This window comes from Podarcis filfolensis (assembly GCF_964270895.1).
Source record: "Podarcis filfolensis genome assembly, chromosome: 1".
NCBI classification, from domain to species: domain Eukaryota; kingdom Metazoa; phylum Chordata; class Lepidosauria; order Squamata; family Lacertidae; genus Podarcis; species Podarcis filfolensis.
In genome coordinates this window covers 83,867,864-83,893,351 of record NC_139604.1, presented here as the reverse complement: position 1 = coordinate 83,893,351, position 25,488 = coordinate 83,867,864, and the positions used below count along the sequence as shown (strand labels likewise).

The 25,488-nt window shown below is 40.7% G+C and overlaps 1 protein-coding gene across 1 annotated transcript in view; it reads right to left on the bottom strand.

Annotated features, from left to right (window-relative positions):
* Positions 1 to 2,666: 2,666 nt before the first annotated feature.
* HSD17B12 (hydroxysteroid 17-beta dehydrogenase 12) overlaps positions 2,667 to 25,488 on the bottom strand; it is a 49,822-nt gene continuing 27,000 nt past the window's right edge. Inside the window, exons 4-11 of the mRNA XM_083602671.1 lie at positions 23,149 to 23,259; positions 19,413 to 19,477; positions 18,390 to 18,434; positions 16,407 to 16,441; positions 8,279 to 8,360; positions 6,554 to 6,619; positions 3,933 to 4,082; positions 2,667 to 3,196 (exon numbers count right to left, since the gene is read on the bottom strand). Of these exons, the coding sequence (XP_083458797.1) occupies positions 3,092 to 3,196; positions 3,933 to 4,082; positions 6,554 to 6,619; positions 8,279 to 8,360; positions 16,407 to 16,441; positions 18,390 to 18,434; positions 19,413 to 19,477; positions 23,149 to 23,259 (659 nt within the window). The 3' untranslated portion in view covers positions 2,667 to 3,091. The remainder of the gene's footprint in view (positions 3,197 to 3,932; positions 4,083 to 6,553; positions 6,620 to 8,278; positions 8,361 to 16,406; positions 16,442 to 18,389; positions 18,435 to 19,412; positions 19,478 to 23,148; positions 23,260 to 25,488) is intronic.

Sequence of the window (25,488 nt, the reverse complement as noted above, 5' to 3'; positions counted from 1 at the left end):
TGTTTTGCACGGTAACAGGAGTGGAGGATAGGAGTGCCTGGCGTGCTCTGGTCCATGGGGTCACGAAGAGTCGCACAGAACTAAACAACAACAGGCAAGATTGGCTAAATAAACGAATCCCCATTAAACATCATGAGAAATATTGTTTTATTTTAAATCAAAAGTTTTACAGAACAGGTTAGGAAAAAAAGCAGTCAAGCTACATAGGCAAGCCAGCAATCTCAAATATGCTCTTAATTTTCCAAAGGCTGCAGCACACAAGGTGGGGCACCACCACTCCACCACCCTCTTGGCTCCAATGGCACTGCTGCTTGCTGGACCAGGCTGAGCAAGGTTGGTAGTAGGTGCACAAAAGGATAAAATGCTCAAAAATGAGCTACAAACAAATGGATATTTAATATTCCATAAAATATCATGTTTGAGCATTTTTTCTTTAACCCTTTTTTCTCTATGGTTGTTGCTTTTTGTTTAGAAAAGCACAACTTTTCCTTGTGTTAGTGGGTGCATGTGTGTCTGCATCTATGCCTGCTGCCGCCACCAACCCATTGCTTCCCCTGCCCTACCCCATCTCTTTGAGCAGTCTGGCGGCTGGGATAGCACAGCAGCAGTGCTTCACCTCATGCATTGCAACTGCCTTACTAATGGTTGTTAAGAGAAGCTTTATATAGCCAAAATCCATCTTCGTTCAAATAACTATTTAGAAAATTCAAGCACATACTGGGACAAAACTTGTTTCTCAATCCTTATCAGCACCATTGCATCGGTTTTCATTTATTTTCTATGTACAGTATCATTTAACACGCATTTACTTTCAAACCAGAGCCTTAAATTGCTTCTCCATTGGTAGTAGATGAAACAGAATGCAGATTTTCTACCATCAATAAATGTGCTCAAACACACACAAGTGATTCTTCAGAACATAGGCAACTGATCACGAGCCATCATTTAAGGCAAAACAAAAAAATTTTTTTCCTTCCAGTAGCACCTTAAAGACCAACTAAGTTAGTTCTTGGTATGAGCTTTCGTGTGCATGCACACTTCTTCAGATACACATCTGATTCAGATCTGTGTATCTGAAGAAGTGTGCATGCACACGAAAGCTCATACCAAGAACTAACTTAGTTGGTCTTTAAGGTGCTACTGGAAGGAAAAAAAATTTTTTTGTTTTGTTTTGACTATGGCAGACCAACATGGCTACCTATCTGTAACATCATTTAAGGGCAACGGTAGTGGGCAATTTTTGCTTTTCTGATTCACCTTATAGGTAGGGTTCTTCAGCTACCACTAGCCACCGTTAGTTCAGCACCCTTAGGATTCTTTGCTCTCTATACAGAGCTCATGTGCTATGGTGATAAAACTGTCCTCTGTACGCCATGAAAGCAACTAAATGCAGGAAATTGCCAGACTGCTGCACCTTTGGATCTGGTCCCCCAGTCTCCCTTCCTCAATCCCACCCAGCAGTTAAGAAGGGATGGGGGAGGGTCCCATTTGCAGAAATGGGAACTTTATTTCAAAGCTTAATTGTGCTTGGGGAAGAGAATAAAGGGGGGGTAGCAGAAATAAAATGAGTGGCCTATTGCTATCTCTGGTCAATGCCACTGCTAACTTCAGGCCCCCACACTGCGTCTTCCCAATGTACAGCCCCCAAAAGATTTTGTGGTTCTCAGTATCAGAAAGGTTCCTCTTATCTGATCTAAAGACACAGCATTTTAATTTTACTTGAGTAAAACACATACAACTGGTAATGCTTGAGCTGAGAAAGTCTAGGACGTTAGCACTGAAATCTTAATTTGCATGTAAAGGGAGCCAATTTTTTTAAATGTAGTTTCTACGCTGTACATTCTCAGTTCATTGGGTCTGTAGCATAGGGCCAATATATACACATCAAATAATATTTCTATCAGTATCTAATTTCAAACACTGTGTGTTAAGCAACAACATAGCCTTGGATCCAAGAGTTCTGGTGCAAGAGGAGGGCATGTCGGTTTCCACAAGATTCCCCTTTCCCCCAACTTTCCCTTCCTATTGTAGCCTTCTGTGACACTCTATACTATTCTAAAGGATTTCCTCAATCCTCAGAGGTAGCTTTGGGAGGGGTGGTGCAAGAAAGCCCTGTTGTACAAGCACATCTTTCCATCCAGGGTACGAGTAATTTAAGGATTTTTTTTTTCATAGAATTGGAAGAGACCACAAGGATCATGTAGTCCAACTCCCTGCAGTGCAGGAATCTTTCATCCAAGGTGTGGCTTGAACCCAAAACCCTGGGATTAAGAGTCTCATTGCTCTACCAACTGAGCTAAATCACTATCAGTAACTGGCAAGATTTGTTACTGCAATCTGTAGCATTTGTCTTCCAACAGTTTGATAAAGCCCACCTCTCTTAATATACTATTTTAGTAAAAGGACTAGCATTAGTAAACGAAAGTATTGCCAATGGATAAAATCTATACAGCTATCACATAAAGCCCTTTCACTTCAATCTGATCATGTAGACTGCAACAATTTCACATTTACAGTGTCTTAGGTGGGGAGATCATGTAGAAGGGAATGAAATGCCTAAAGAAGTCTATGCTGACAAGGCAAGGATCTTGTGGCCCATGTGTGATGGAGGGGAAACTTGTACAATTTCATTCATAATAAAGACAACTGTGTGACTTCTTGCAAAGTAAAAATAAATGACAACAAATATTTAATGAAAGAAATACTGCATTGACCAGTTCAATACCAATATTAGTGTTGTTCTGTACCAACACCAACAATGTTCCACATCAAATTCTGTCAAATTTATCACATTGACATCATTTCCCAAACCAAACATCTGTTGGTGTTAAGTGCATTTTAGTAAAGCTAGTAACTACAAGTACCCGTTACTGTTCCAAGTCACATCGAAAAAGCACATTCTAAAACAATGATGCAGAACAACAACAAACAAAATCAACAAGTTGCTGGTTGCCTTTTCCATGCTCCTCAGTTTTCTCTTTGTTCACGCTGGACTGTGGTCCCAAAAGAAAATCCCATTCGAAAGAACTTCAAGATATGACCAGTATTTCGCTCCACAGAACTACCAACAAATTGGTCATGATGATGCAACTCAATTCTCCTTTAATTTCTTCAAATAATAAGCTCTCAGTTTTAGGTTCGTGTCAAGGGCCAGCTTTGTGAAATACCACTTGGGCACAAACCTGCTAAACCAGGCCTAGGAAATGGAGGAAGAAAAAGGTTCATTATCAAATCTCTGAAGACTAGAATTTAATGTGACTATAAGGGAAACCAAATTATAACAGTGACACTCAGATATTAACAAGATACAAGAGCCCTGCTGGATCAGGTCACAGGACTCTCAGGGGTGGAAAATCTTTGGTCCTTCAGATGTTGAGGAATGGCAACTGCCATCAGCCCCAGCAAAAATAGACAATGGCCAGGGATGATGGAAGCAACCTGTTCTTACAGTGGCAACCAGATGCCTATAGGAAACCCACAAACAGCACCGGATATTCTAAAACAGGAGGGGAGCCTCCAGTCCATTGACCAAACTTAGCCTGCTGGGGGTTCAAATTTATTGTCATATATGATGTCAGGTGTGGGGCAAATAAAGACATGGCACAACTGGGAGCCTTAAAAGTGCAATCCTTGTAGTGCATCGGCAAGGGAAAGCATTTGGTTCAAGGAGCCAAAGCACCAAAGCCTGCAAAAAATATTTCAGCTAAAGCCTTCTGGATCAGCTGTGCAGGGCTTTGCATAGTGGTTCCCAAGTGCCCGGCAGCCAGCTTGTGAGCTATCTGGTGTCATCATGACATCATGTGAATGCCAGGTAGGTTGTCCCACCCATCTGTCAAAGTTGACCTGCAATGGGAGTCAAAAAGGTTCTCCATCCCCATTTCCTTTCCACTAATAGGAAATGTACTAAGAGCAATAAACTGACTAATACATACCACCAATGCATGAGTTGCGCATCCAGAAGTTTGTGTCTCAAGACCAACAGTGTTGAGGGCATTTTTTACATAGGCTTCAGGAGTAGGTTTAAAGGCTGATGGTTTACGGATTCTGGTCATTTTTGTAGCTACAAAATATGGCCGAACGCTCTGAAAAGGAAAGGAATAGCAGAATGTTTTTCTGGTTCTTAAAATATGCCTTCATGGATAATTATTATGCCAAGAAACAAGTATCATAATGAATACGGAGTGATTCAACATGCAAACAGCTTTCACTATATCATATGCAACTATGTTTTCACATTCAACCATTTATTATTAAATATTTTTGCTTTTCAGGTAGACTTCACAAAGCAATTTATAGAAAATCATTAAAACATCAGTAATTTATGGTGTGCAAATTCTTCTCCAAACGCAACTAGTTCACTTTTGATGTTCTATTCCACCCCAATAGCCATTATCTCTACTAAAATGGCCATCAGAAGACCTTGCATCAGGTAACTGCTGACAGGGATATGGTGCTTCTCTTCCACGTATGTGCTCCCACCTGCTTTCTCCTTTCCCTGCCCTGCTGTTGTCACCAATCCAGTGATTCCAAATCAGCAGAAAGGGCTGGGGAAGGGGTGGCACAAGGCAGTAGCAAACTTTGCCTAACTCAGGTATGCTGGTTCTTAAGGATGTGGCAGGCCTGATGTAAATATCCCCTTGTGGAAATAAGTTCATTGGGGTAGTTAAAAACTATAGTCACTGTTGATTTCCAGAGTATTTATTTAAACAGTAATAATATGCATCATTTTGATACTGATTATAGGTGCCAATAAGACTACTGTCTGCAACGGAAATAGAAGATGGGTAGCTCATATCAAGCCACATCTCACTGTGTAGCTCTCATTGTACCATACCTCTGGGTAGCATCCTGCATACACAAACCAATCTATTCTAGATTTTAAGTGAACCTTTAACACAGTTTATAAGACCAAAATGCAAGATATAAGTTAATTAACTGTAAGTCTTGAAAAGTCCCACTTTCACCCAACACCAAACCATGAATACTGTGAGCTTGAGTTGGAACAATCCCAAGTGAAGCATTAGGCTTGCATGTTAAGCCCCGTCCCCAATCCATCAGCTGCAGAGCCAGGACCAATGGCTTTGGCTTGTTGTGCTGTCCAAACTTGGGGTCGTAGTTCATGCTAACTCTGATCAACCTTTAACAACAGGTTGTGAAATGGGTTTGTTTAATTAACCAGAGTTTGTGACAAACCAGGGGTGGGTAACCTTTTTCAGACCAAGGGCTGTGTTCCTTTCTGGGCAACTCTTCAGGAACTACCTGCCACTGGTGGGCAAGAGGCAAAAGTGGATAGAGCAATGAATACAATTTTTTACCTTTGTAGTTTCTATACCCACCTAATACATGCCTCTCTATCCTGCATCCAGGCAATATAGGTGAATTATTAGAGTTCAGGGAGAGATTCCAGCCAGGTAAACATACTTAAAGAAGGGGGGGAAACAGTGGAGGGTGTGGCCTTGGGAGACAGTGTGGCCCTGAAAGAGTCCTTAGGGCTGGGCAGAGAAGCCAGGGATGGGGGACCATATTCCTTTGTGTCCTACCTATGTGCTAAACCACAATATTGATTGGATGGGATGACTGAAAGGAAACACGGCCAAAGTCCTTTTCCCAGCTGCATGGAGAAAGCTGAGAAAAAGAGCTCAACATGCGAGCATGAGTCTTTGCTTGGGACTGTTTTCGCTCATGTATGTGGTGCTAAACCATGGTTTAATATTACGTGCAAACTTGCCTAGTATCTAAAGTTGTGTTGCTCAGCTACAGCACTGGGTGGCGCCAAAGGATGGACTACTGGCAACTAAACTAAATGTAGTATAGCGCAGTCATAGCATTATACAGTTTTTGGTCCAAGAGCTGGTCTGTTCATCTCCGTCATTCTTTAAATACACATTTAGTACTGTAATACCTTTCCACATTGCCTTTTCTCAATTAAATATTTTATTCATTCATCTTCTAAGATAGTTTACATAGGTGTTCCATTTCCCCAAAGTAAAGTTACAGAAAAACAGCAAAGGATCTTCCAACCACAATCAATGAAGTTAAATCCATTTATTTCAATGAGTCTACTCCTAAGTAAGGAACGTCACCCACTGAATGTTATTGTTTTAAATAGATATATTTTAAACTGCCCTAGGTTCTTAATTGATGAAGAGCAGTTTAAAAATGGACTAAATAAATAAAAGATAAAGTTACACATTAAACCTTGTAAGTATCAATTAGCACACAAAAATTGGTTATGAAGAGCAGCAGCAGCAGTAAAAGCAACTCAATATAAGAAACTGTTCCACCTTAAAGAAATTTTGAAACAGTCATGTTCAGGCAGACACTAAAAATAAATAATTAAATAGAGCCACCTCCCGAGGGAGTTCAGTCCACAAAGTGGGCACAACTGATGAAAAGGCACTGCTTCTAGTGGATACCACTAAGCCTAGGTCAGCACTGGGACTCCAAGCAAAGCCTCAGATGTTGCCACACTTTGGAATGAGGTCGGCATCTTAACTGGTAACAACCAGTTAAACAACTGTAGAGGTATTAACAACAGACCAGTTCATCTCACCTGCAGAATGACACCTTTATTTTTGTACTCTGCACTGAGACCTTCAGAGAAGTAATCAACAAAAGCCTAAATAAATGCAATGGGAAAGTATGTTAGGAAGGTACTATATGCAGATGAACTTATAGCATAATTTATATATTTTCCTCATGAAAGACAAACCCTGCTTAATTCTACAAATATAGCCTTCGGCGGAAGGTGGTATTCCAAGCCAAAAGCTGTGTGTATGTGACTGAAGTTATACAAGGGGACTGCAACCAAACCATGGTTGATCGGGATGAGGATGCTAATCTAGATGCTCTCCTTTCTCCAGAGTTTCTAGAATCACATGCTTAGCTCAGTTTTTAAAAAGTACTTCATCTTCACCAACTAAAACATGTTCATAACCATCACTTTGTGTTCAAACTACCTTAAACAGATGAATTAGAAATGGCAAAGGTGAGTCCCATATATACATGCAATATACATACCACACTTCCCTAGAAATGCAACATTCAATTTTCTAAGAATCTCAGCCTTTAGAGATTACGGTGTGGCTTGTAACATAATGCCAAATGATGGTTTAACGTGACGAGGGTGAGTCACAGCCTCACATTCTCCCCTCAACTCTGTCTTCCTTCAGAGAAGCCACAAGGCAACCAGAAGTTTCCCACTTCCATTTCAGATTAACTACAGGTTAGCACGTTGTCAAGATTCCTCAGCTGTAATTAATATTAACTAAGGGTAGTTGAAAAAACTCACTTTATTAAACTGTTTTAAAATGAATTTGTTTCAACCAAACTTAGTGAAGAATAGCCACAACTTGTGTTGCATAACACAGCAAGCTGTGGTTAATCTAAACTGGAAACAAAAGCTCCTCAGCTCCTCACAGATGCGCTGGAGGAGGGAGAGAGCTACATGAGCCCAAACCTCACAGTGGTTTATATCCATAATGTTAAATGGTGGTTTAGTATTATATCCAACCAACCTCAATAGTGAACAAGACTGGCTTAAATCTCATGAGAAGGAGCTAACTAAGGTCTGATAACTAAGGTCTGAGTTTTGCATCTGGCAAACTCAGAAGGACAAATAATCTCATAATTACTTGTAACCTCATAATTAGATTACTGTAATGAGCTTTATGTGGGGCTACCCTTGGGCTTAGCTTGGAAGTTGCAACTAGAGCAGAATGCAGCAGTTAGGGTGCTTAGTAGGGTACCTAGCTATACACATAATACACCTTTTGTAAAGTGCTTTGGGATGCCTCATAGGAAGTGTCTCATAAATGAAATAAATACATAGCACACATGCACTAAAAGAGTAAAAAGAATAGCTGCCTATTTACTATCAAATCATGCTCAGTGCTATGTTTTTAACATATAAAGCCCTGAACAACTTGGGACTGGGATACCTGGTAGACTCCCTTCCCCTAGATAGACCTCATCAATCTTTACCATCACTGGAGGCAGTCCAGCTGGTTGTGCCATCATGGCTGGTGGACTGCCACCTCGTGACAACTTTTCCATCGTGACATTGGTTCTCTTGTATATCCTCCCCCTGTGCAATTCTAGAGGCGTCAGCTTTGATGTGTGCTATCCCTTGCTCTAAACGTTGCTTGAAATATGAACAAGTTCATTTGCTAAATATGCTTACAAATTACAGTGACTGCCCACCAGAAAGCACTTGGTTAAATTTTAACTTGGTAGGATGCACAGTACATAAATGCAATAAAGGGATAAATAAATTTACCTTGGTTGAAGAATACACAGTCAGCAATGGAGTTGGGTTAATCGCAGTAAAAGAGGAAACGTTTAATATAACTCCCTTGGACCTGAAGAGGTAAACATAACATATCAAATGAACCATTAGAAACAGAAGAACTGAAACAGGTTATTACAGAAACCAAAGTCTGGTTTACAAATATTTTTTCCATGGCCAGTTCCCTAAGTGACAGTTTAGGTCTCAGCATGTGCTCTGTGAGTGCATATATCTGTGTATATGGATATGTGATAACAACATGTTGTTCTGAAATGATAATTTAATGCCTCTTAAGAGCTTAGCTTCTCTCTGGCTCCTGCTTTGGTGCTTACTTTTCTTCCAAGAGAAATGCCCAACCACACAATCCTCTGGTGCCAACCCACAATCTCGGGTCATGCTTCTGCTATAAAATGAAAGTCAACACACCCATGTGTGCATTCAGAGAGACCTCTTCAGCTGCCAATTAAAAAAAAAGCAGCATGAGTTAATAGGGACAAATAATTCTGATTCCCCACACTGTACAGGTTTTACAGGAGACAAATGTTGTTGTCAATGATTTTTTAAAAAAACAAAGGAATGTTTCTTCAAGTATTTGCTACTTTGCAGCTGAAATCCTGATGATCCTTTCTACAGCATGGCATATAAGGGTCTGGTGACTTCTGTTTCAGTGTATCTGAAGAAGTGTGCATGCACATGAAATCTTATACCCAGAACAAACTTAGTTGGTCTCTAAGGTGCTCCTGGACAATTTGTTAATTTATTTCTACAGCATGGCAGTTTCCCACAAGCTAAGAAGCAGGGAAAGTGTTTGCATGACTAATGAACACGGTTACTTGTAAACAGTGAAAATGCTGCATCTACTGCTATTCCAAGAAGTACAAAACTTTAACCTTCTAATGTAAAGATCCATTTTATCACCAACATGGCTGTCGGGAAGTGCTGGATCTGTATGCAGCTGCCTTGCCCTATGTCACTGAATTGGCCTTCTAAGCAGGCCTTCTAAGCAAAGAACTTTCTTGCCTGATTCCACCCACCCACTGATTCCTTCTGGGTAGGAAGAAGCATAAAGGTCTTCCTGAACTCTAGCATGTTCGTGAATTCTGTCTTGGGGGTGTGTTTTTGTTTGTTTGTTTGTTTTTTGGTCCACCTTATTCTTCAGTCCTGCTTCTTATTAAATAATAATAATAATAATAATAATAATAATAATAATAATAATAATATTTATACCCCGCCCTCCCCAGCCAAGACCAGGCTCAGGGCAGCAAACACCGAATATAAATACAGTAAAGACATAAAAAAACAACAACCCCCAAACAAATAGTTGATTAAAATATAAGTTAGAATACAGTTTAAAATGCAGCTTAAAATGCAGCCTCCTTTTAGTGGTAGCCCATAGATCAAAGCCATAAGGGGAGAAAACGTCAAATATTCACCGGGGCCAACTAGCCATGCTGGTCCCACATGGGCCAGCAAAAAGAGTAGAGGCAAAATTTATATACAAAATCCCATATAAGGCGTACCATAATTTATTTATTTTTTTAAAAAAATGAGAGTGGGGTTAGACTGAGTCCAGCCCAAAGGCCAGGTCCGTCTTGCAGGCCCTGCGGAAAGATGTCAAATCCCGCAAGGCTCTGATCTCCTGAAGTAGGGCGTTCCACCAGGCCAGGGCCAGAGCTGAAAAGGCCCTGGCCCTGGTTGAGGCCAATCTAACCTCCTTGGGGCTCGGGACTTCCAAAGTGTCATTATTTATGGACCTTAAGATCCTCCGTGGGGCATAACAGGAGAGGCGGTCCCGTAGGTATGAGGGTCCCAGGTAACAGGGCTTTAAAGGTCAAAACCAGCACCTTAAACCTGACCCTGTACTCCACCAGGAGCCAGTGCAGCTGGTAAAGCACTGGATGAATGTGATCCCATGGTGAGAACCCCGTAAGGAGTCTCGCCGTGGCATTCTGCACCAGATCATGAGTGAAAGATTGCTACTGTGCTCATGTCCTGCTTGTGTGCTTCCCACAGGAATCTGGTTGGCCAATGTGAAAACAGAATGCTGGACTAGATGCTGGACAGAATGCTGAAGTTTTTACCAGTACCTGAACAAAATAGTACAGCAAATTATTAAATTTCTTGCCCAATTTTGGGCTCTTTCATGTTTCTTTGGTTCCAACTCCTAGCTTGTACCCTGACCCTGTTTGACCTGATCCCTAGACTATCTTACTCACTCTACACTCATCTCAAAATGCTGCCCATGGTCCACCCCTAACAATTGGATTTGCCTTTTGCAGGTATCATTTCAAACAAAATGCAATTCCAGCTTTACACAACGTAGTATGCTTTTCCTGTTACAGGTTAAAAAACCCCATCAAGGTCGATGATATTTTACTAGATCAAACCACTCATTTAGATAATGTTCTTTGCAAACCATTTTGGAGTTTTTGTTTCAGTTGCCAGTAAGCCAAAAGCCAAACTTTGGGACCTCTTCTATTGTAAATGAAATATGGTAATTTGGGTAAGATGTTTTAAAGCAAACTTGTAGCTAGCCAGTTGCCTGAGGAGGGAAAGAATTACTTCCATGGAACTCACAGCAGGGGAATTCACTTGGTTCTCTCAAATCCTCCATTCTAACTTTTAAAGTCACCATCATGTGATTGAGGACAGTTATTTCATGCATTCAAGCCATCACAAGATAGCTACAATTAATATGTTAATGTTATATGGGAGGGGAGTGATAATTAGCACAGAGCAGGGAAGTTAATACTTCCTGTGCATTAGGAAAATGACTTTGTGGAATACTGAAGAGCATGGATAATGGAAAGATATTGCAATAAGTATGCAACACTATCTACACAGTGCTGGTGGGTCATTTTCAAAAATAGCTGCTCCTAGAAATCTTAATTGCATTAATTCAATGAGCTGGATAATAGAATAAGAATCCAAGTAAGCATGCATTCAAGAAAACTGTAAGAAAGTAAATGCTCTAAAAACCAAGTACATGCCTTTTCCTTTATACTAAGCATGCATGTTTTGCAACAGGCATAATTCAGAACGGGCATTCTTCATTCTCTCACACAAAAAGTGAATGCTTTTTTTAACATGGCGGTTTCCGTCTGCAGTTTTTACCAGTACTAAATAAGAAGCACAACAAATTTAAAAGTCTCTCACCCAATTTGCAGTTGATTAAAAATATTTTTAAAATGGAGCAATCCAAATATTTTAATGCTACAGTCCTAGTGGCTACAAGATTTCCCTGAAGTCCAGGGCACTAAGGTTATCTCTTTGTAGGTAGAACACATGATAAAGTGGGGCACTAGCCGGAACAGATTCAATGACAAAACAAAACGTTTCCCGTTCAACAATGGTTCCATCCAAGCATTTTTCCTTTGTGAAAGTCAAGGCTACATATTAACCCAAAGATAGGTTAGAGGATAAGAATTATAAAACCAACAGCAATTATGGAGACTTTGCTCAGATACCAAGATCGTGGTGGGGTGGGGGGTAGAAGGTGTGAGAGAGAACGGACAATAGCTTTGCAAGCTGGAACAGAGCCAATGGATCTCTTTATATATAAAATTTTACTACACATTCTCTAGCTCTCTCTAATCAGATTTGTCTAACATGAATGCACAAAGTGACTGACTGAACACACCCTAATACCTCATCAGCATTCTACCTTAAGCAAAATTGTAGAAAAACATGCTATATTTAGCTCTCCCATTGTTGTTATGGCAACCCTCGTCTGCCCCAGCTCTATGTAAAGTGGTAAAAAGCAAGCTGCCTCTGTAATACAATTAACTTCTAGAGGCGGCCGGGGGGAGGGGGGAGCCAACAATTTAATGTTTGCCGTGATTTGAATTGTGCACCACTGCTCTAGGCAAAGATTGTGCTGAACAGTGTACCACTTATCTTTGTGCAGTATGGTTATGGATAGAATATACATAACAGGTGATGAATTTGGCTTTATGCAGAATGTAAGTAACCTTACCACAGAATGTGGATCTTTTTCTTAAGAGGGTTGGAACAATTTCTAGCACCTCGAGAAAGACTGCATAGCATTTGCTTCTCAGGGAGTGTCAGTCTGTTCTAACAACCATCTACTTGCACAAGATGCTGCTCACGAGTGGTCAGAATGGTCTGCATTGACCTTTAAGCAGACTATGAAGACATTTTTATTTCAGTGCACTTTCTGGTGAAGTGTGGTGTGCTGCTATTTTTAGATAGGAAACGGAGTAGCTATGTATTTAATTGCTTTATGTTGCTTTAGTTCTGTGAACTGCCTTGCAACTATTAATTATTTTTAATAATCAATTTCTGTCTATTTTATAGAAGGCATCAATTTCATACTACTGTGGTTTTATTATACCGCACAGAGTGGGCTGAGGCAGGGGATTAGTTTCTATTTGTATATGTGAAATCATGATCGTTGCAGTACTAAACCACCAATTTATGGTTGCAATGTATTTGATGTTTAATGCTTTTTGTTCTCAATTCTTGTGGCTATAAAATATGTTTTATAAAGTCAAAGTGCACATTTATTATTATCATTACTGTCATCATCAGCGTCATCCTAAGATAGTATACAAATATTATACAGCAAACGTGGTGGTGGATTCTTTGCATGAATTACTTATGCCAAGCCCATCTTCTCCAGGTTTGGTCACAGATGGATTATCAGTTGAAGATGACAAAACACAAGTTAGCAACCACCAATTGAGCATCCATGGAAAGTGATGGATCAAGGAATACCCCCAAGTTACATACCTACTACTTAAAGAACAGTGTAACCCCAACCAGGACAGATTGAACTATCTTATCAAGGTCTCCAGTACTCATAACCAATAATAGCTCTGCCTTGTGGAATTAAGTTTCAGCTTGTTAACCTATATTCACCCTGCACTGACTCTAGACACTGGTTCATCACCTCCACCACTTCTCTGAGATCAGACAATGGAATCAAGAGGAAAAGCTGGTGACATCTCAGCTCAAAAACGCCAGATGATTTCATCCAAAGATTTAATAATAATAATAATAATAATAATAATAATAATAATAATAATAATAATAATTTATTATTTATACCCCGCCCATCTGGCTGGGTCCCCCCAGCCACTCTGGGCGGCTTCCAACAAAACACTAAAATACAATAACCTATTAAACATTAAAAGCTTCCCTAAACAGGGCTGCCTTTAGATGTCTTCTAAAAGTTTGGTAGTTATTTTTCTCTTTGACATCTGGTGGGAGGGCGCCACTACCGAGAAGGCCCTCTGCCTGGATCCCTGTAACTTGGCTTCTCACAGCAAGGAACCGCCAGAAGGCCCTCGGTGCTGGACCTCAGTGTCCGGGCAGAACGATGGAAGTGGAGATGCTCCTTCAGGTATACTGGATCGAGGCCGTTTAGGGCTTTAAAGATCAGCACCAACACTTTGAATTGTGCTCGGAAACGTACTGGGAACCAGTGTAGGTCTTTAAAGACCGGTGTTATATGGTCTCGGCGGCCACTCCCAGTCACCAGTCTAGCTGCCACACTCTGGATTAATTGTAGTTTCTGGGTCACCTTCAAAGGTAGCCCCACACAGAGCGCATTGCAGTAGTCCAAGCGAGAGATAACCAGAGCATACACCACTCTGGCGAGACAGTCTGTGGGCAGGTAGCCTACGTACTAGGTGGAGCTGATAAATAGCTGCTCTGGCCACAGAATTGACCTGTGCCTCCATGGACAGAATGACTCCCAGGCTGCGCACCTGGTCCTTCAGGGGCACAGTTACCCCATTCAGGAACAGGGAGTCTTCCACACCTGCCCGCCTCCTGTCCCCCCAAAACAGTACTTCTGTCTTGTCAGGATTCAGCCTCAATCTGTTAGCCGCCATCCATCCTCCAACCGCCTCCAGACACTCACAGGATCTTCACCGCCTTCATTGGTTCCAATTTGAAAGAGAGGCAGAGCTGGGTATCAACCGCATACTGATGAACACCCAGCCCAAACCCCCTGATGATCTCTCCCAGCGGCTGCATGTAGATGTTGAAAAGCATGGGGGAGAGGACAGAACCCTGAGGCACCCCACAAGTGAGAGCCCAGGGGTCTGAACACTCATCCCCCACCACCACTTTCTGAACACGGCCCAGGAGGAAGGAGCGGATTTGATGTAAATACTCAAAAGCACGAGGGAAAAAATAGAACTTTGTGGTACACCATAGGTCAAAGCCCAAAGGGTAAGACAGCGGTCTCCAATCACCACTTTCTGAGTACAGACATGGTAATGGTAATGGAACTGCTGGAAGAATGGTATCACATACACTCATCCCAGCAAGATGGCCCAGAAGCATATAACAGTTGATAGTTCTGAAAACTACTGACAGATCCAAAAGAAACAGCAGGCTGGCACTTCAGGTAATGATAAAGCGGGATATCAAATCCAAACTCCTCCTCTTCTTCTTCTTCTTCCCTTGCCCATCTCCCAGATATGTTATCCACCACAGCTGTTTGTGCCAAAACAAGGCCTAAAACCAGCATAGAACAGATCCAAATAATTGGTTTTATTCAGAAAACTCTGGAGTGGAGATGCAACTGCATTTTTGAACCTGTAGCTAAAAAGTATGAAAGACTGGATACAAAACTATAGTTAATAACATGGCCTTTCACCATCCAGAAGAGTTCCTCTAGACAACAATGAGCAAATGCAATGGTGGCAGAGGTAAGAGTCTTTACAATCATCACAACCCCAGAGTTGCCTACTTCCAACTCTTCCTGGTCATCCTAAACTCCGGAGAAGGATAGTGTGCCATCATCCACAGGGAGTGAACAGATGATCTCCACTGTATTATGCTCAAGAACTAGAGCAAGTGGTATGGCAGGATTAATTGGATGCTAAAGACTACTACGGTCTCAGAGAAGTTCTGAGCAAGTCTGAGATATGTGAGGAACACATATAAGAGGAAATTTATAAAAGGGAATTGAACTGTCTGCATCAACATTGTTACGGTTGAAGTCAAGAAATTCCGAAGCTTGTGAAATATACATTAGCAATTATTTGATCTCTAGACTGAGTCACCGCAAGTCAGTAAAAGTGGGTGGGCAGAATTCTTATGGAGGCAAGCGGGAACTCTACCAAGAATGAAGAGATTGGAATAGATCACCTGCAGCGAGACTAGTTTTCCAGCTACCTTAGTTTGTGTCTCCACTGAGCAAGAGGGAATTGATTCCTGCAGAAGAGGGGTGGGAAACCTATGGCTCTCGAGATGCTGTTGACCTCCCATCTCCCATCACTCAGCTAGCATGACCAGTCATCCGAGATGACGTGATCAATAGCTCGGTAACATCTGGAATACCACACATTCCCTTCTGCGATAGAACAATCCTGAAAGGATGGAAGACCATTTGTAATGTTGAACAAGACACAGTGCTGAAAATGACACTTATACCAGTCTGAAGCAGGATGAGGAAGATACCAATGGCAGGGTGTCTTTTTGCATCCAATCTTTCTTTCTAATTCATGTGGGAGGAATGGAGGAAGTGGGGAGTTTTATACTTTCAGAAGGACTATCTGCGTCATGCAGCAGTCAAGTAACTGGGAAACCCCAACACAAGTTCTATAGGACTTAGTGTGATAGCCTTACAGGCAGGAAGCATTACAGAAGACAAGCACCAAAAGGTTGTATATATTACAGCACCATGTTATTCCAGGAGCTTCCTGCTTTTGTTTGCACACTTCCCTCAATCTGCCACCTGCAATACAACTAGAGCTTATTCTCTATACCCATTTTGCTTCTCGTGCCTCTCAGAAATGGCTTTAAAAAGGTTATTCCCGGGAACATCCCAGTAACCACAGCCACCCCCACAGAACTGCAGGTTGTTGAGTTCACACTGATGAGTCAGAAGGGTTTTTTAAAATTCCATTTTAAAAGAAATCACCACAACATTGAAGGGGAAAGGGAAAATAAAAAAGGGAATCAAGTGGAGATAGGCTTCCACATCTGATGATTCATGCACCCAGAACCATGACTCACACGGCATTACTTTGCCACTGAAACATGGAGGCCAGGCTGATTAGTCATAGTAATGAATTTTTCAAAGAAAGGATTCTCCCCTATAAATAATGATGACTGTCTGGATAGTATTTGTGTGACTCACCTTTCCAGCATGCTGGGCAGCACCAATCGTGTCATCTGAAAAAATAAATAAGAAACAAAAACCTGGTGATTGAGTGGGATGCAGACACCAGATTGAGGGAAGCCTCTCTGCCTCCTCATAAAGAAACCGACACCTCTTCACCTCAAAATAGTCTAGGAGAATTGAAGGCCTTCATTTGTGGAAGCAGCATATTTTTATTCTATTGGTGTCACTTGGTTCTTGCACAAAGCATGTGCAGTGAATCAGATGAACTCATTTGTACTTGTTACAGCACACACCGGTAGTCTGCTCTTCTTTCTTGTTTGCACTGCTACAGCACCACTGATTAGGGGCTTCTAAATACCATCTTGGTGAAATTACAGTCAAATACCTCATAATACTGATTCTAGGCACTGATTTCTGGTAGACGTACAAGAATTCTAGTTACGCCACCACCATACCACAAAGTTCAAATGATGGCATAAGGACAGTGGAAGCTTTGTGAGGATTATCATTAAGTTTGTATGGTACTGTGATTTAAGGTAGAAAGAGAAATAGATGCTCTTTTGGCTCCATTCTACCTTAGATTCTATGATTCTTCTTAATAGGCACCAACCAATTCTAAAATCCAGCATCACAGTATGCTAAAGTGTGAGAACAGGACAAGCAATGCAATCCACAATGCGGCCTCTATCATCATCTTTAATGGCTGTGAGCCACGGGCAAATCTTGCTGACATGAACTGAAGTGGTCTGGCTACAATGCTTCTTCTTTTTAATGGATTGCGCCAGGTCTAAACAAATCATTGGTGTCATAATTGAAGCAGAATGGGGACAGCCATTTTGTACACATTTTGCATAATGTCCTATCCTACACAATTCCTTTGCCAAGAGATGGCCTTGGAGGATACAGATGTCCTGGGTCCGTCATGGAGTAAATCGGTGACTTTTGCTGAGTCACACTCATCATAATGTGTAAAGCGGGGATGAAAAACGACCTATGCCAGACAGAAGTTGCAACAATGTACAAACTTGTATAGCAATTTACATTTTGGGAGCGCTATTCCTAATGTCACCTTTTATAATTGTTTTGATAAACTTCTTTTTTAAAGCTGTCATCTCTATACCATTGTATTTGGAGATGGAGGAAAGGATAACCATGCAAACATAACAGAAACAGGGGACCTTGGAGAATTAAATCCAAGCGAAATATGACAAATATAAAGGTTTTTCCTGCTTTTATTAACTATCACTTACAGTCTTTCAGTTAAGCATTTTCATGTGGTAATGGGACAAACCATGTAATCATAGTGATTGCAAGGGCAATCAAGAGCTCATGACCACTTCACATGCAGTGTCCACCTGAAAAATCTCAGAAAGGCCACATGCTTGAAGCTCTTTGAATACAAGAACAGTCAGTAGATGTGAGAATTTGCACTGGTGTGATGTGCTTATGTGAATCAGTGGGGCTCCTTCCCCAACATCATATTCTATGGAGGTGAGGGAGATGCCAGGAAGAGTGCTTTAGAAATTATAATTAATTTTCAGAACTCCAAGATTATTTAAAAAATTAGCATTGTGGGTAACAAAAGAATAGTTTTGGACCAGAGCAGGCTACAGAGAGCAAAATGCTCTCTGGTGGACTCCCTCTGATGAGCCCTGATGGGCAGGCAGCAATAACACTCTGAGTGTACCATTGCTTACAGCCACCACTGATTTTTCCCTATAGTGTCCCAGAGCATTCTGAGAGAGAAAGTTGTGTTATTATCAGCTGCAGAGTCACTTCCAGGGGCTACTAAAGAAAACAGACTTATGTGGAAGCTATTGCTCCAGGCAAGCAATTGTAACAACCTGACAAAACAGAAGTGTGAAACTGCACCTACAATGGGCAGACTGCATGGATGAATACGATATTTATGACAAACAACTGAATTACTTGATACTGACAAATAGAAAAAAGGTGCCATATCCTCTCCCCCCCACATCTACACAAGGTGGCACTTACCTTGCACACAGATATGATATTAATATTCACCAGCTTGTCAATTGTCTATAAGAAAAAAACCCCCAATGAAATACGGCACTATAGCAGGATACCATAAATTCCTGATTTAAACAAAAACGGCAGCAATTGAGATGTATGACGTGCTTATTTACTTAAGTCAGATGAAGAAGCAATTGTTAAATTTTAAAAATAACACAAAAGTTTCCCACTATCACATCAGCTATACTCAATACAGAACACTTCACAGGTATGCAGAATAAGTACCTTTGCTCTGGTAATAAATGCTATTGAATAACTTACACTGTTTCATGTGATAAGGAAGAGAACTGGACAAGAGATTGTGACAGAGATGCTCCTTAGCTTCATAATTTCTTGGCTGATAATACAAATCTCAGCAAACTCTGATTTACCTCTGAGTGGCCAGAAATAAGCCTGTATTTTCTCAAGTTTTGAGAAAATATTTTGGCTTATTGCTAGTCAAACCAAGCCAACCCATTCAGCACTATGGTTAACCCAGAATTGCTCACTTATGTGAAATGTATGGCACTAATATTCCAAATTTTATGAGCAGTTAAAACAATCAAGATAATTTAAACATGAAGTAGTTGCAAAACAGAAAATTAGTCAATTCTTGGTCTTAGTGACTAGCATGGCAGCCTCAACTGTTGATTCTTCTGTATCAAAATAAATACCTTAATAAAATTGAGAGAAAACCTGCCCAACCACCTTAAGAAAGATATGCAAAAGTAAGTTTAACTTAAAGCCATCTTATCAGTATTTAGGAGATGGGACTGGGTTGTGCAACAATCTAAATCCTTGAATTTGGATTACATGATCACTGTGAACCTCAATTTTAGTATTCAATTATTTATGAGACTGCATAGAAAACTCTTTGTTCTTTTTGCTACCATATTCTACCTTATTTTTATCATGTTTATAGAAATACATCCAAAGTTGTGCTTATTTTTTTACAAGCCTATCTTAAAAATTTAAAAGAGGGCAAGAGTAGAAGACAATACTTACTTTATCTAAGTCTGGAACGTCAAGGAAGTATTCAGGATAAGTATATGACATACCCACATTATTTACTGGGGGGGGAAACAGAAGGGTTAAGTTCACACAAGGTATTACATTCTGAAATTAAATGTGTACATCACTATATTCAGCTTTAAAATAATCTGAATTCACTTGATGCCTAGACTCTCAGCTCCTGGTGGGAAAACTCTTGATACTTCAGATTATAAATTCAGCTGAGTTTCTTACAATATCAACAATGTGGACACAGAAGATGACTGAACAACGGCAAAGGAGAGGCAACATAACTTATTCCAGGGGTCAGCAAGGTTTATCTTGCCTGGGCCGGATCGGTCCCACGGAGATCCCTCCATGGGCCGGATTGCCTGAGTGCCCGTGATTTTTGGCATCTGCGCAGATGCGATTTTCGGTGCCATGGAAATGAGTCCCCGGGCTGCGCTGCGCATCAGCAGGTAGCTTGGTTCAGGGGTGGCTCGTGGGCCGGCCAAACGACCTCCGCGGGCCACTTCCAGCCCATGGGCCTTAGGTTGCTGACCCCTGACTTATTCTGTTAAAGGCAACTCCTATATGCTGGTGACATACTTCTCCATAACATCTGAATTAGGAGGAGCTGTGAAAGCTTTTAATTGGTGTCCAGATGCAGTGATGGACTGGATAAGGGCCAATAAACTGTGTTTGAATCCTGAAAAGACAGATGCTAAAGAGGACTCAGAAACTTCAACTGGTCCAAAATGCAACATTACTGGCTGGGGTTCGATTTAGAACTCATATAATCCCTATTTTAGATCAGCTGCAACGACTACCAGTCATTTTGGAACCCATTTCAAGGTGCTCATTTTAGTATTCAAAACCCCTAAACAACTTAAGTTCCAAATATCTCAAAGACTACCTCCTTCCCTACAGGCCCTCTTGGATGTTGAGCAGGAAATGGGCCCTTCTTGGTAATTCCAGTGCCCTCAGAGGTTCAGGATGGCGGTGGCTCGGGAGAGGGAAGGAATTCTGTGTGGCTAAGTTGTGGAATTCCCCACAGAGATGCATCTATTTTATAGTTATTATATAGTTCCCATTGAATGCTGAAGATGCACCTTTGGCACTCAAGATAAATATTTTCAGCACCCACCCTACTCCTGTGAGTGCAATTTTTTAGAATGTTTTTATGATGGAGGGTAAGAGATTTAAATATTAATAATAATAGGCTGTCAGAAGAGTTGATCTCTACTTTTTTTTTACTTTTTTTGCAAAATTTTCTTCATAGAATACCTTTATCTTTGTTTTGCCTTTTTGTGTGCATTATGTCCAATGCCAATAAACTTTCCACTTGACACTTGCAAGGATACCAAGCGATAGTTTATTTCATTATCAGCAATTAACATTCCAAGTTTCTGATCATAAACTGTATCACAGCATCCACTGTGATTCTGTTCATTAGAAATGGCTGCGGAAGAGTAGGTATTTGTGACACAGTGAGTCATTTTGGGAAGAAAGTAACCTGCAAAGGGACAGTATTCTTACATCAGTCCCAAGTCAGATCATCATCAGTACATTAGATGGCAGTATAAACCAACACACCACACTAGTTCTTTGAAAACCGTTCATAAAGAATTTTGGGAGGTAGATGAAGAGGTAGAGTGAAAGAATAATGCAGGAGAAACCTCATTAATGGCTTTCTCATTACATTAAGCATTCTATGTTTTCAGCAACAATTACTGGCTTTTTGAATAGGTTTGCTTGCTCCTGTGCTATTTCGAGGTACATTATACACAGATTCAACAAATGAAAGCATTCAATAAAGCTGTTTTCATACCCTTCATATCTGTGAAATTGTACCCTTCCTTCCACCCCCAATCAATTGGCAGCATATGAAATTTACTGAGCATTGTTTAAATCTAATTTTTCAATGGAACAATATAGTGTCCCCAAGTTTTATTATCAGACTTACTGCTTACACTAATGTAGACACTCCAATTTATCAGGGAAAACCTCCCATCATCTCCCAAAGTGCAGAGAGAATTGGGAAAATCTAAATTAATTTTAACTGCTAGTGTGAGCTTCTCTTGCTTCGTTTACTGGTGCTTTATTCCTAAATTCAATATGCATAAACTGTCTGACAGTATGGCATAGGATCACTCCGTGTGGCGTTGCACTTAACTTTGTGTGGAGCAAATGAAATCTGAACTGGTCTGCTATGGCTTCCATTTGCCATGCAGTCAAGTGGGGGACCAGTTTGGGCATTGCAGGAGAAAGTTGCATGGTATGAATACAATGAATCACTCAGAAAAAGAGTCTTATGAATACATATCCTCAAAGAGGAGATCCTGCACTTGGTGAGTCCTGGTTTAAGCTGATAATCCTACTGAATTGAAAGTATCCCCCAAACAGTTGCCATTTGCTCCTGGCATGTTCTCACACTGTAGGTGGGCAAGTTAATCTTTAATGATCTCAGAGCAACATGCAGGGCATTATCCTATTTTAATGTCACTATGACATAGGCTGGGCTGAGACGAAGTGTCTTGGAAGTAGTCCAAGTCTAGAACTCCAGTCAATATGGCATAGCAACTTTCCAACGTATTACAATGAACTATTTAAGTAGCCAAATGTCAGCAAAACAGATGAATGGAAGATATGGAAATTGATTTCAGCTAGTGTAAGCAGGGCACTTCTCACTTCAGGGACCTTGTGGTGGCAGGGCAGAAACAGATCAATCAATGCCCAAGGGAAGAGGAGTACCAACTTATTTTCCCCCAGTCTTTCCTCCAGTTGGTGAACAATATAAACTAGTTTGCTGTTCCTCAGTAATATCATTTCTGCAGCTGCAGTCTCCAATGCAACAAATTAATAACTTATGAATCTGGGATCACCTATATTTGATCATACTCTGCAAAATGCTTCATTTCCAGAAGCAAAAATCTAGCCTATAACACTGAGTGAATACGTGGATGCAGATTTACATATATTCTACCACTCATACAACCACTGGATAACTCAGTTGGTTTTAGAGCATGCTGCTGATAATACCAAGGTCACAGGTTCGATCCCCATATGGGATTCCTGCACTGCAGGAGGTTAGACTAGATGATCCTCGGTGTCCCTTTCCAGTTCTAAAATTCTATGATATACTCCAGTCAGAAAGGAGATGCAACACATTACTGGAATTCAAATGTATCTGAAGAGATTTCCTTAATATGGCTCAGAATAAAGAGTGCAAGACAAGCAGGAGCCTGAACAATAAGAAAGACTTCTATGAAAGTCCTCCAATCCTAAAGGAACCATCTAACCCACTAAACAAGAATACTAATCTCTAACTGAGGAGGTGAAAAAATGTCTGGGGCCTAGACTCTATATTATTAGCCATATTTAAGCAATCACACATGCAGTAGAAGGCAGGGGCAAAATGGAAGAGGTTAAGCTTTGAAGCTGCTTTAGCCTCAATACTTGAACTTCACCATGCTGGAAAATACAAGAAAACTACTACAAAGGTATCTAGATAGATGTCTGAAGCATGAAGGACATAAGAGAAGAGGTGACCTTTTTCGTAGGATAAGCTACTTTTGATAACAGTGTAAATTCTTCCACTTCTGAACAACTGTTTTATGAAGCACAGAGGCTTCAAAGTTTATTCCAAAATGACTTGTTGCTATGAACTGAGTAATTTTATCTACTTTCCTTGGGAGCAAAGATTCCAAGAACACAGCAAATAACATGGAAATAAGAGTAAGATACAAACCTAGGACACCAATCTCGAGACCTTCCAGGCCTGCTTTTATGTTTCTGTAAATAGATTCACGATCTTCAAAGTCAGCAGGAATGGTTTTCGTTTCCATCTTGAACCGCTCTCCTGAAATAAAGCACACACACAAATATAAGCATGGATTCTTTTACAACAAACATGGAAAACTTTAAAATCCCAATGCAAACCTCTTCTGTTAAGTCCTAATGGGTCAAATAAACTAATCATCAACACATGGCATGCATTTAAAGTTGTTCTTACCAGAATGAAACTACCAGTCTTTTGCCATTAAGACCAATTTTAAATGATCCATCTGACATACTGGACCAAACGAAGTTCCAATATAAGCATCCTTGTGAAGGAATAATATACTGCATAGATTTGTCCTTTGTGTTAAAAACACTGTCCAATGGGAGCAAAATATTCAGCTGCTTGGGACACTGAAAGTAGTTTCCTAGTGTTTGTTAGTGACAGGGATAAGAGTATGTCACTCTTAAGTATGTTCACATAATCCAAAGCTCCTCCAAACAACATGGCTTAAGCATTCTGAGGGACTTAAGTGTATGTAAGGAGAGATCCAACACATTGTTACAGAAAGCAGTACCTTATCACAGTCATTTCAGCTTGGGGCGGATCAAAAATGTTAAGTGTTGATTACAGAAACTGCTTGCAAGAAGGTGCAACCTTATTTGGAGGACATACTGCATCATATGCCAAATCTTCCATACAACTGCAGTCTTATGCAGAGCTAAGACATATCACATAGAAAAGCTTTATGCATGGGGTGGGGGCCGCATTTCCTTGGAAGTAATCTGTCAAGAGCTGCATGCTGGCGATAGACTGAGTCAAAGTCATAAATAGGAAATACCATCCTTTTTCTCTCCCAGCCCCCACCCCTCAGCAAAGTCTGAACTAACGGCTTCCTCCTTTTCCTATCACTCCACCCATTTCAACTCTTTCCTCCACCTGCTCAGTTTCTCTGGCTCCTCACACCCCCATGAAATTAAATTTGTTAGTAACTTTATCTTGTCCAAGGCAACCCAAAGAGACTTAGAACCAAACAAACAAACAAACAGACTTGTCAGACCACCCTATGAGATAAATGAATCTCTCCATTCTGTAGACTGAACAAAATGGTACAAAACTGAGACAGCTGTCCACAATTCTTATAAGTAGAATGTAATTCTTGCCTTGTTTTCTTGGGTCTCAATTGAACAGTCTGAATCAATTCTGAAACTCAAGGGACGAAAATCTAAACTTCTCCTTTATGGTTTAGGCCACTGAGAAACTGTGCTTAGCGGGTTCTCTTCCTCCCTGTGTCACTATTCATTCATTTATTATCTAACCAAGAAAAAAGTTTTATCTGCTTTCCTCCCTGCCTCAGTTGCGGCCACAAAAGACAACGATTCTGTGTTTTCTGTGGCTGCCACTGAAAGACTAGCAAATTCTTTGACTTTCAGTACCACTAATACACAGGTCCATCAAGTTCTGCTTCTATCCCATACTTTCCCCCACTCAACCCTTCTTCATGGACAGATGGATGGCTCACTATTGCCTCAAACACAAAATAATCCATCACTGAACTTATTTTCTTCTAAGTATTCCTCTCACTCTATATCCTCCATATTCTCTGGTACAACCATTGTTTTATTGCCGACACCCCCCTTTGTTTCCTCTATTCAGGAAGCTGAGTTATTCCTCACTGAAACATTTTTAGGCATTGAAGAAACTATGGTATTACCTTCATACAACAGTAGGGTATGTATTTTAGTTTTTCAGGTGTTACACACCTCATGTTTTTATTGCAAACATACTAGTTTCCTGTAGTATAAATATGTGGCCCAGAGCACACTATATCATGGTTCGTTCGAAGAGAAAAAGTTTTGAGTGCTAGTTCTTTTTTAACGACGGATTGTAGTTTATTGCTCCCACAGATGCTAGGGGGAAAGTGCAGCCGGAGCAATTCAGCAGTGTGCACTAACAAGTTGCTTTTTTATGGTAAGCCCTGGTTTATGGCTTACTAAGTTGTCAGCATGTGGCCTTTGTCAAATGATGCATGCTCTAGAAATCACCCAATTTGACCGCAAGCTTATTCTCTATCATTTTCACTTCAGTCTTTTCACCTTGATCCAGACCTCTGCTGATAAAATAACCCACCTCTCTCATTGTACAGACCATGCAACACCCCTTTAATCACTATGCACTCTTCTTGTCCACTCTCTCTCCCAACAAACTCACTGTTCTTGCCTTCAGTGCCTCTATGGTCTTTCCCCCTCCAATTTCCCCCACCACTCAACTCCAAAGGGGTTTTTTAGAGGCACATAGGGCAATGGTAGA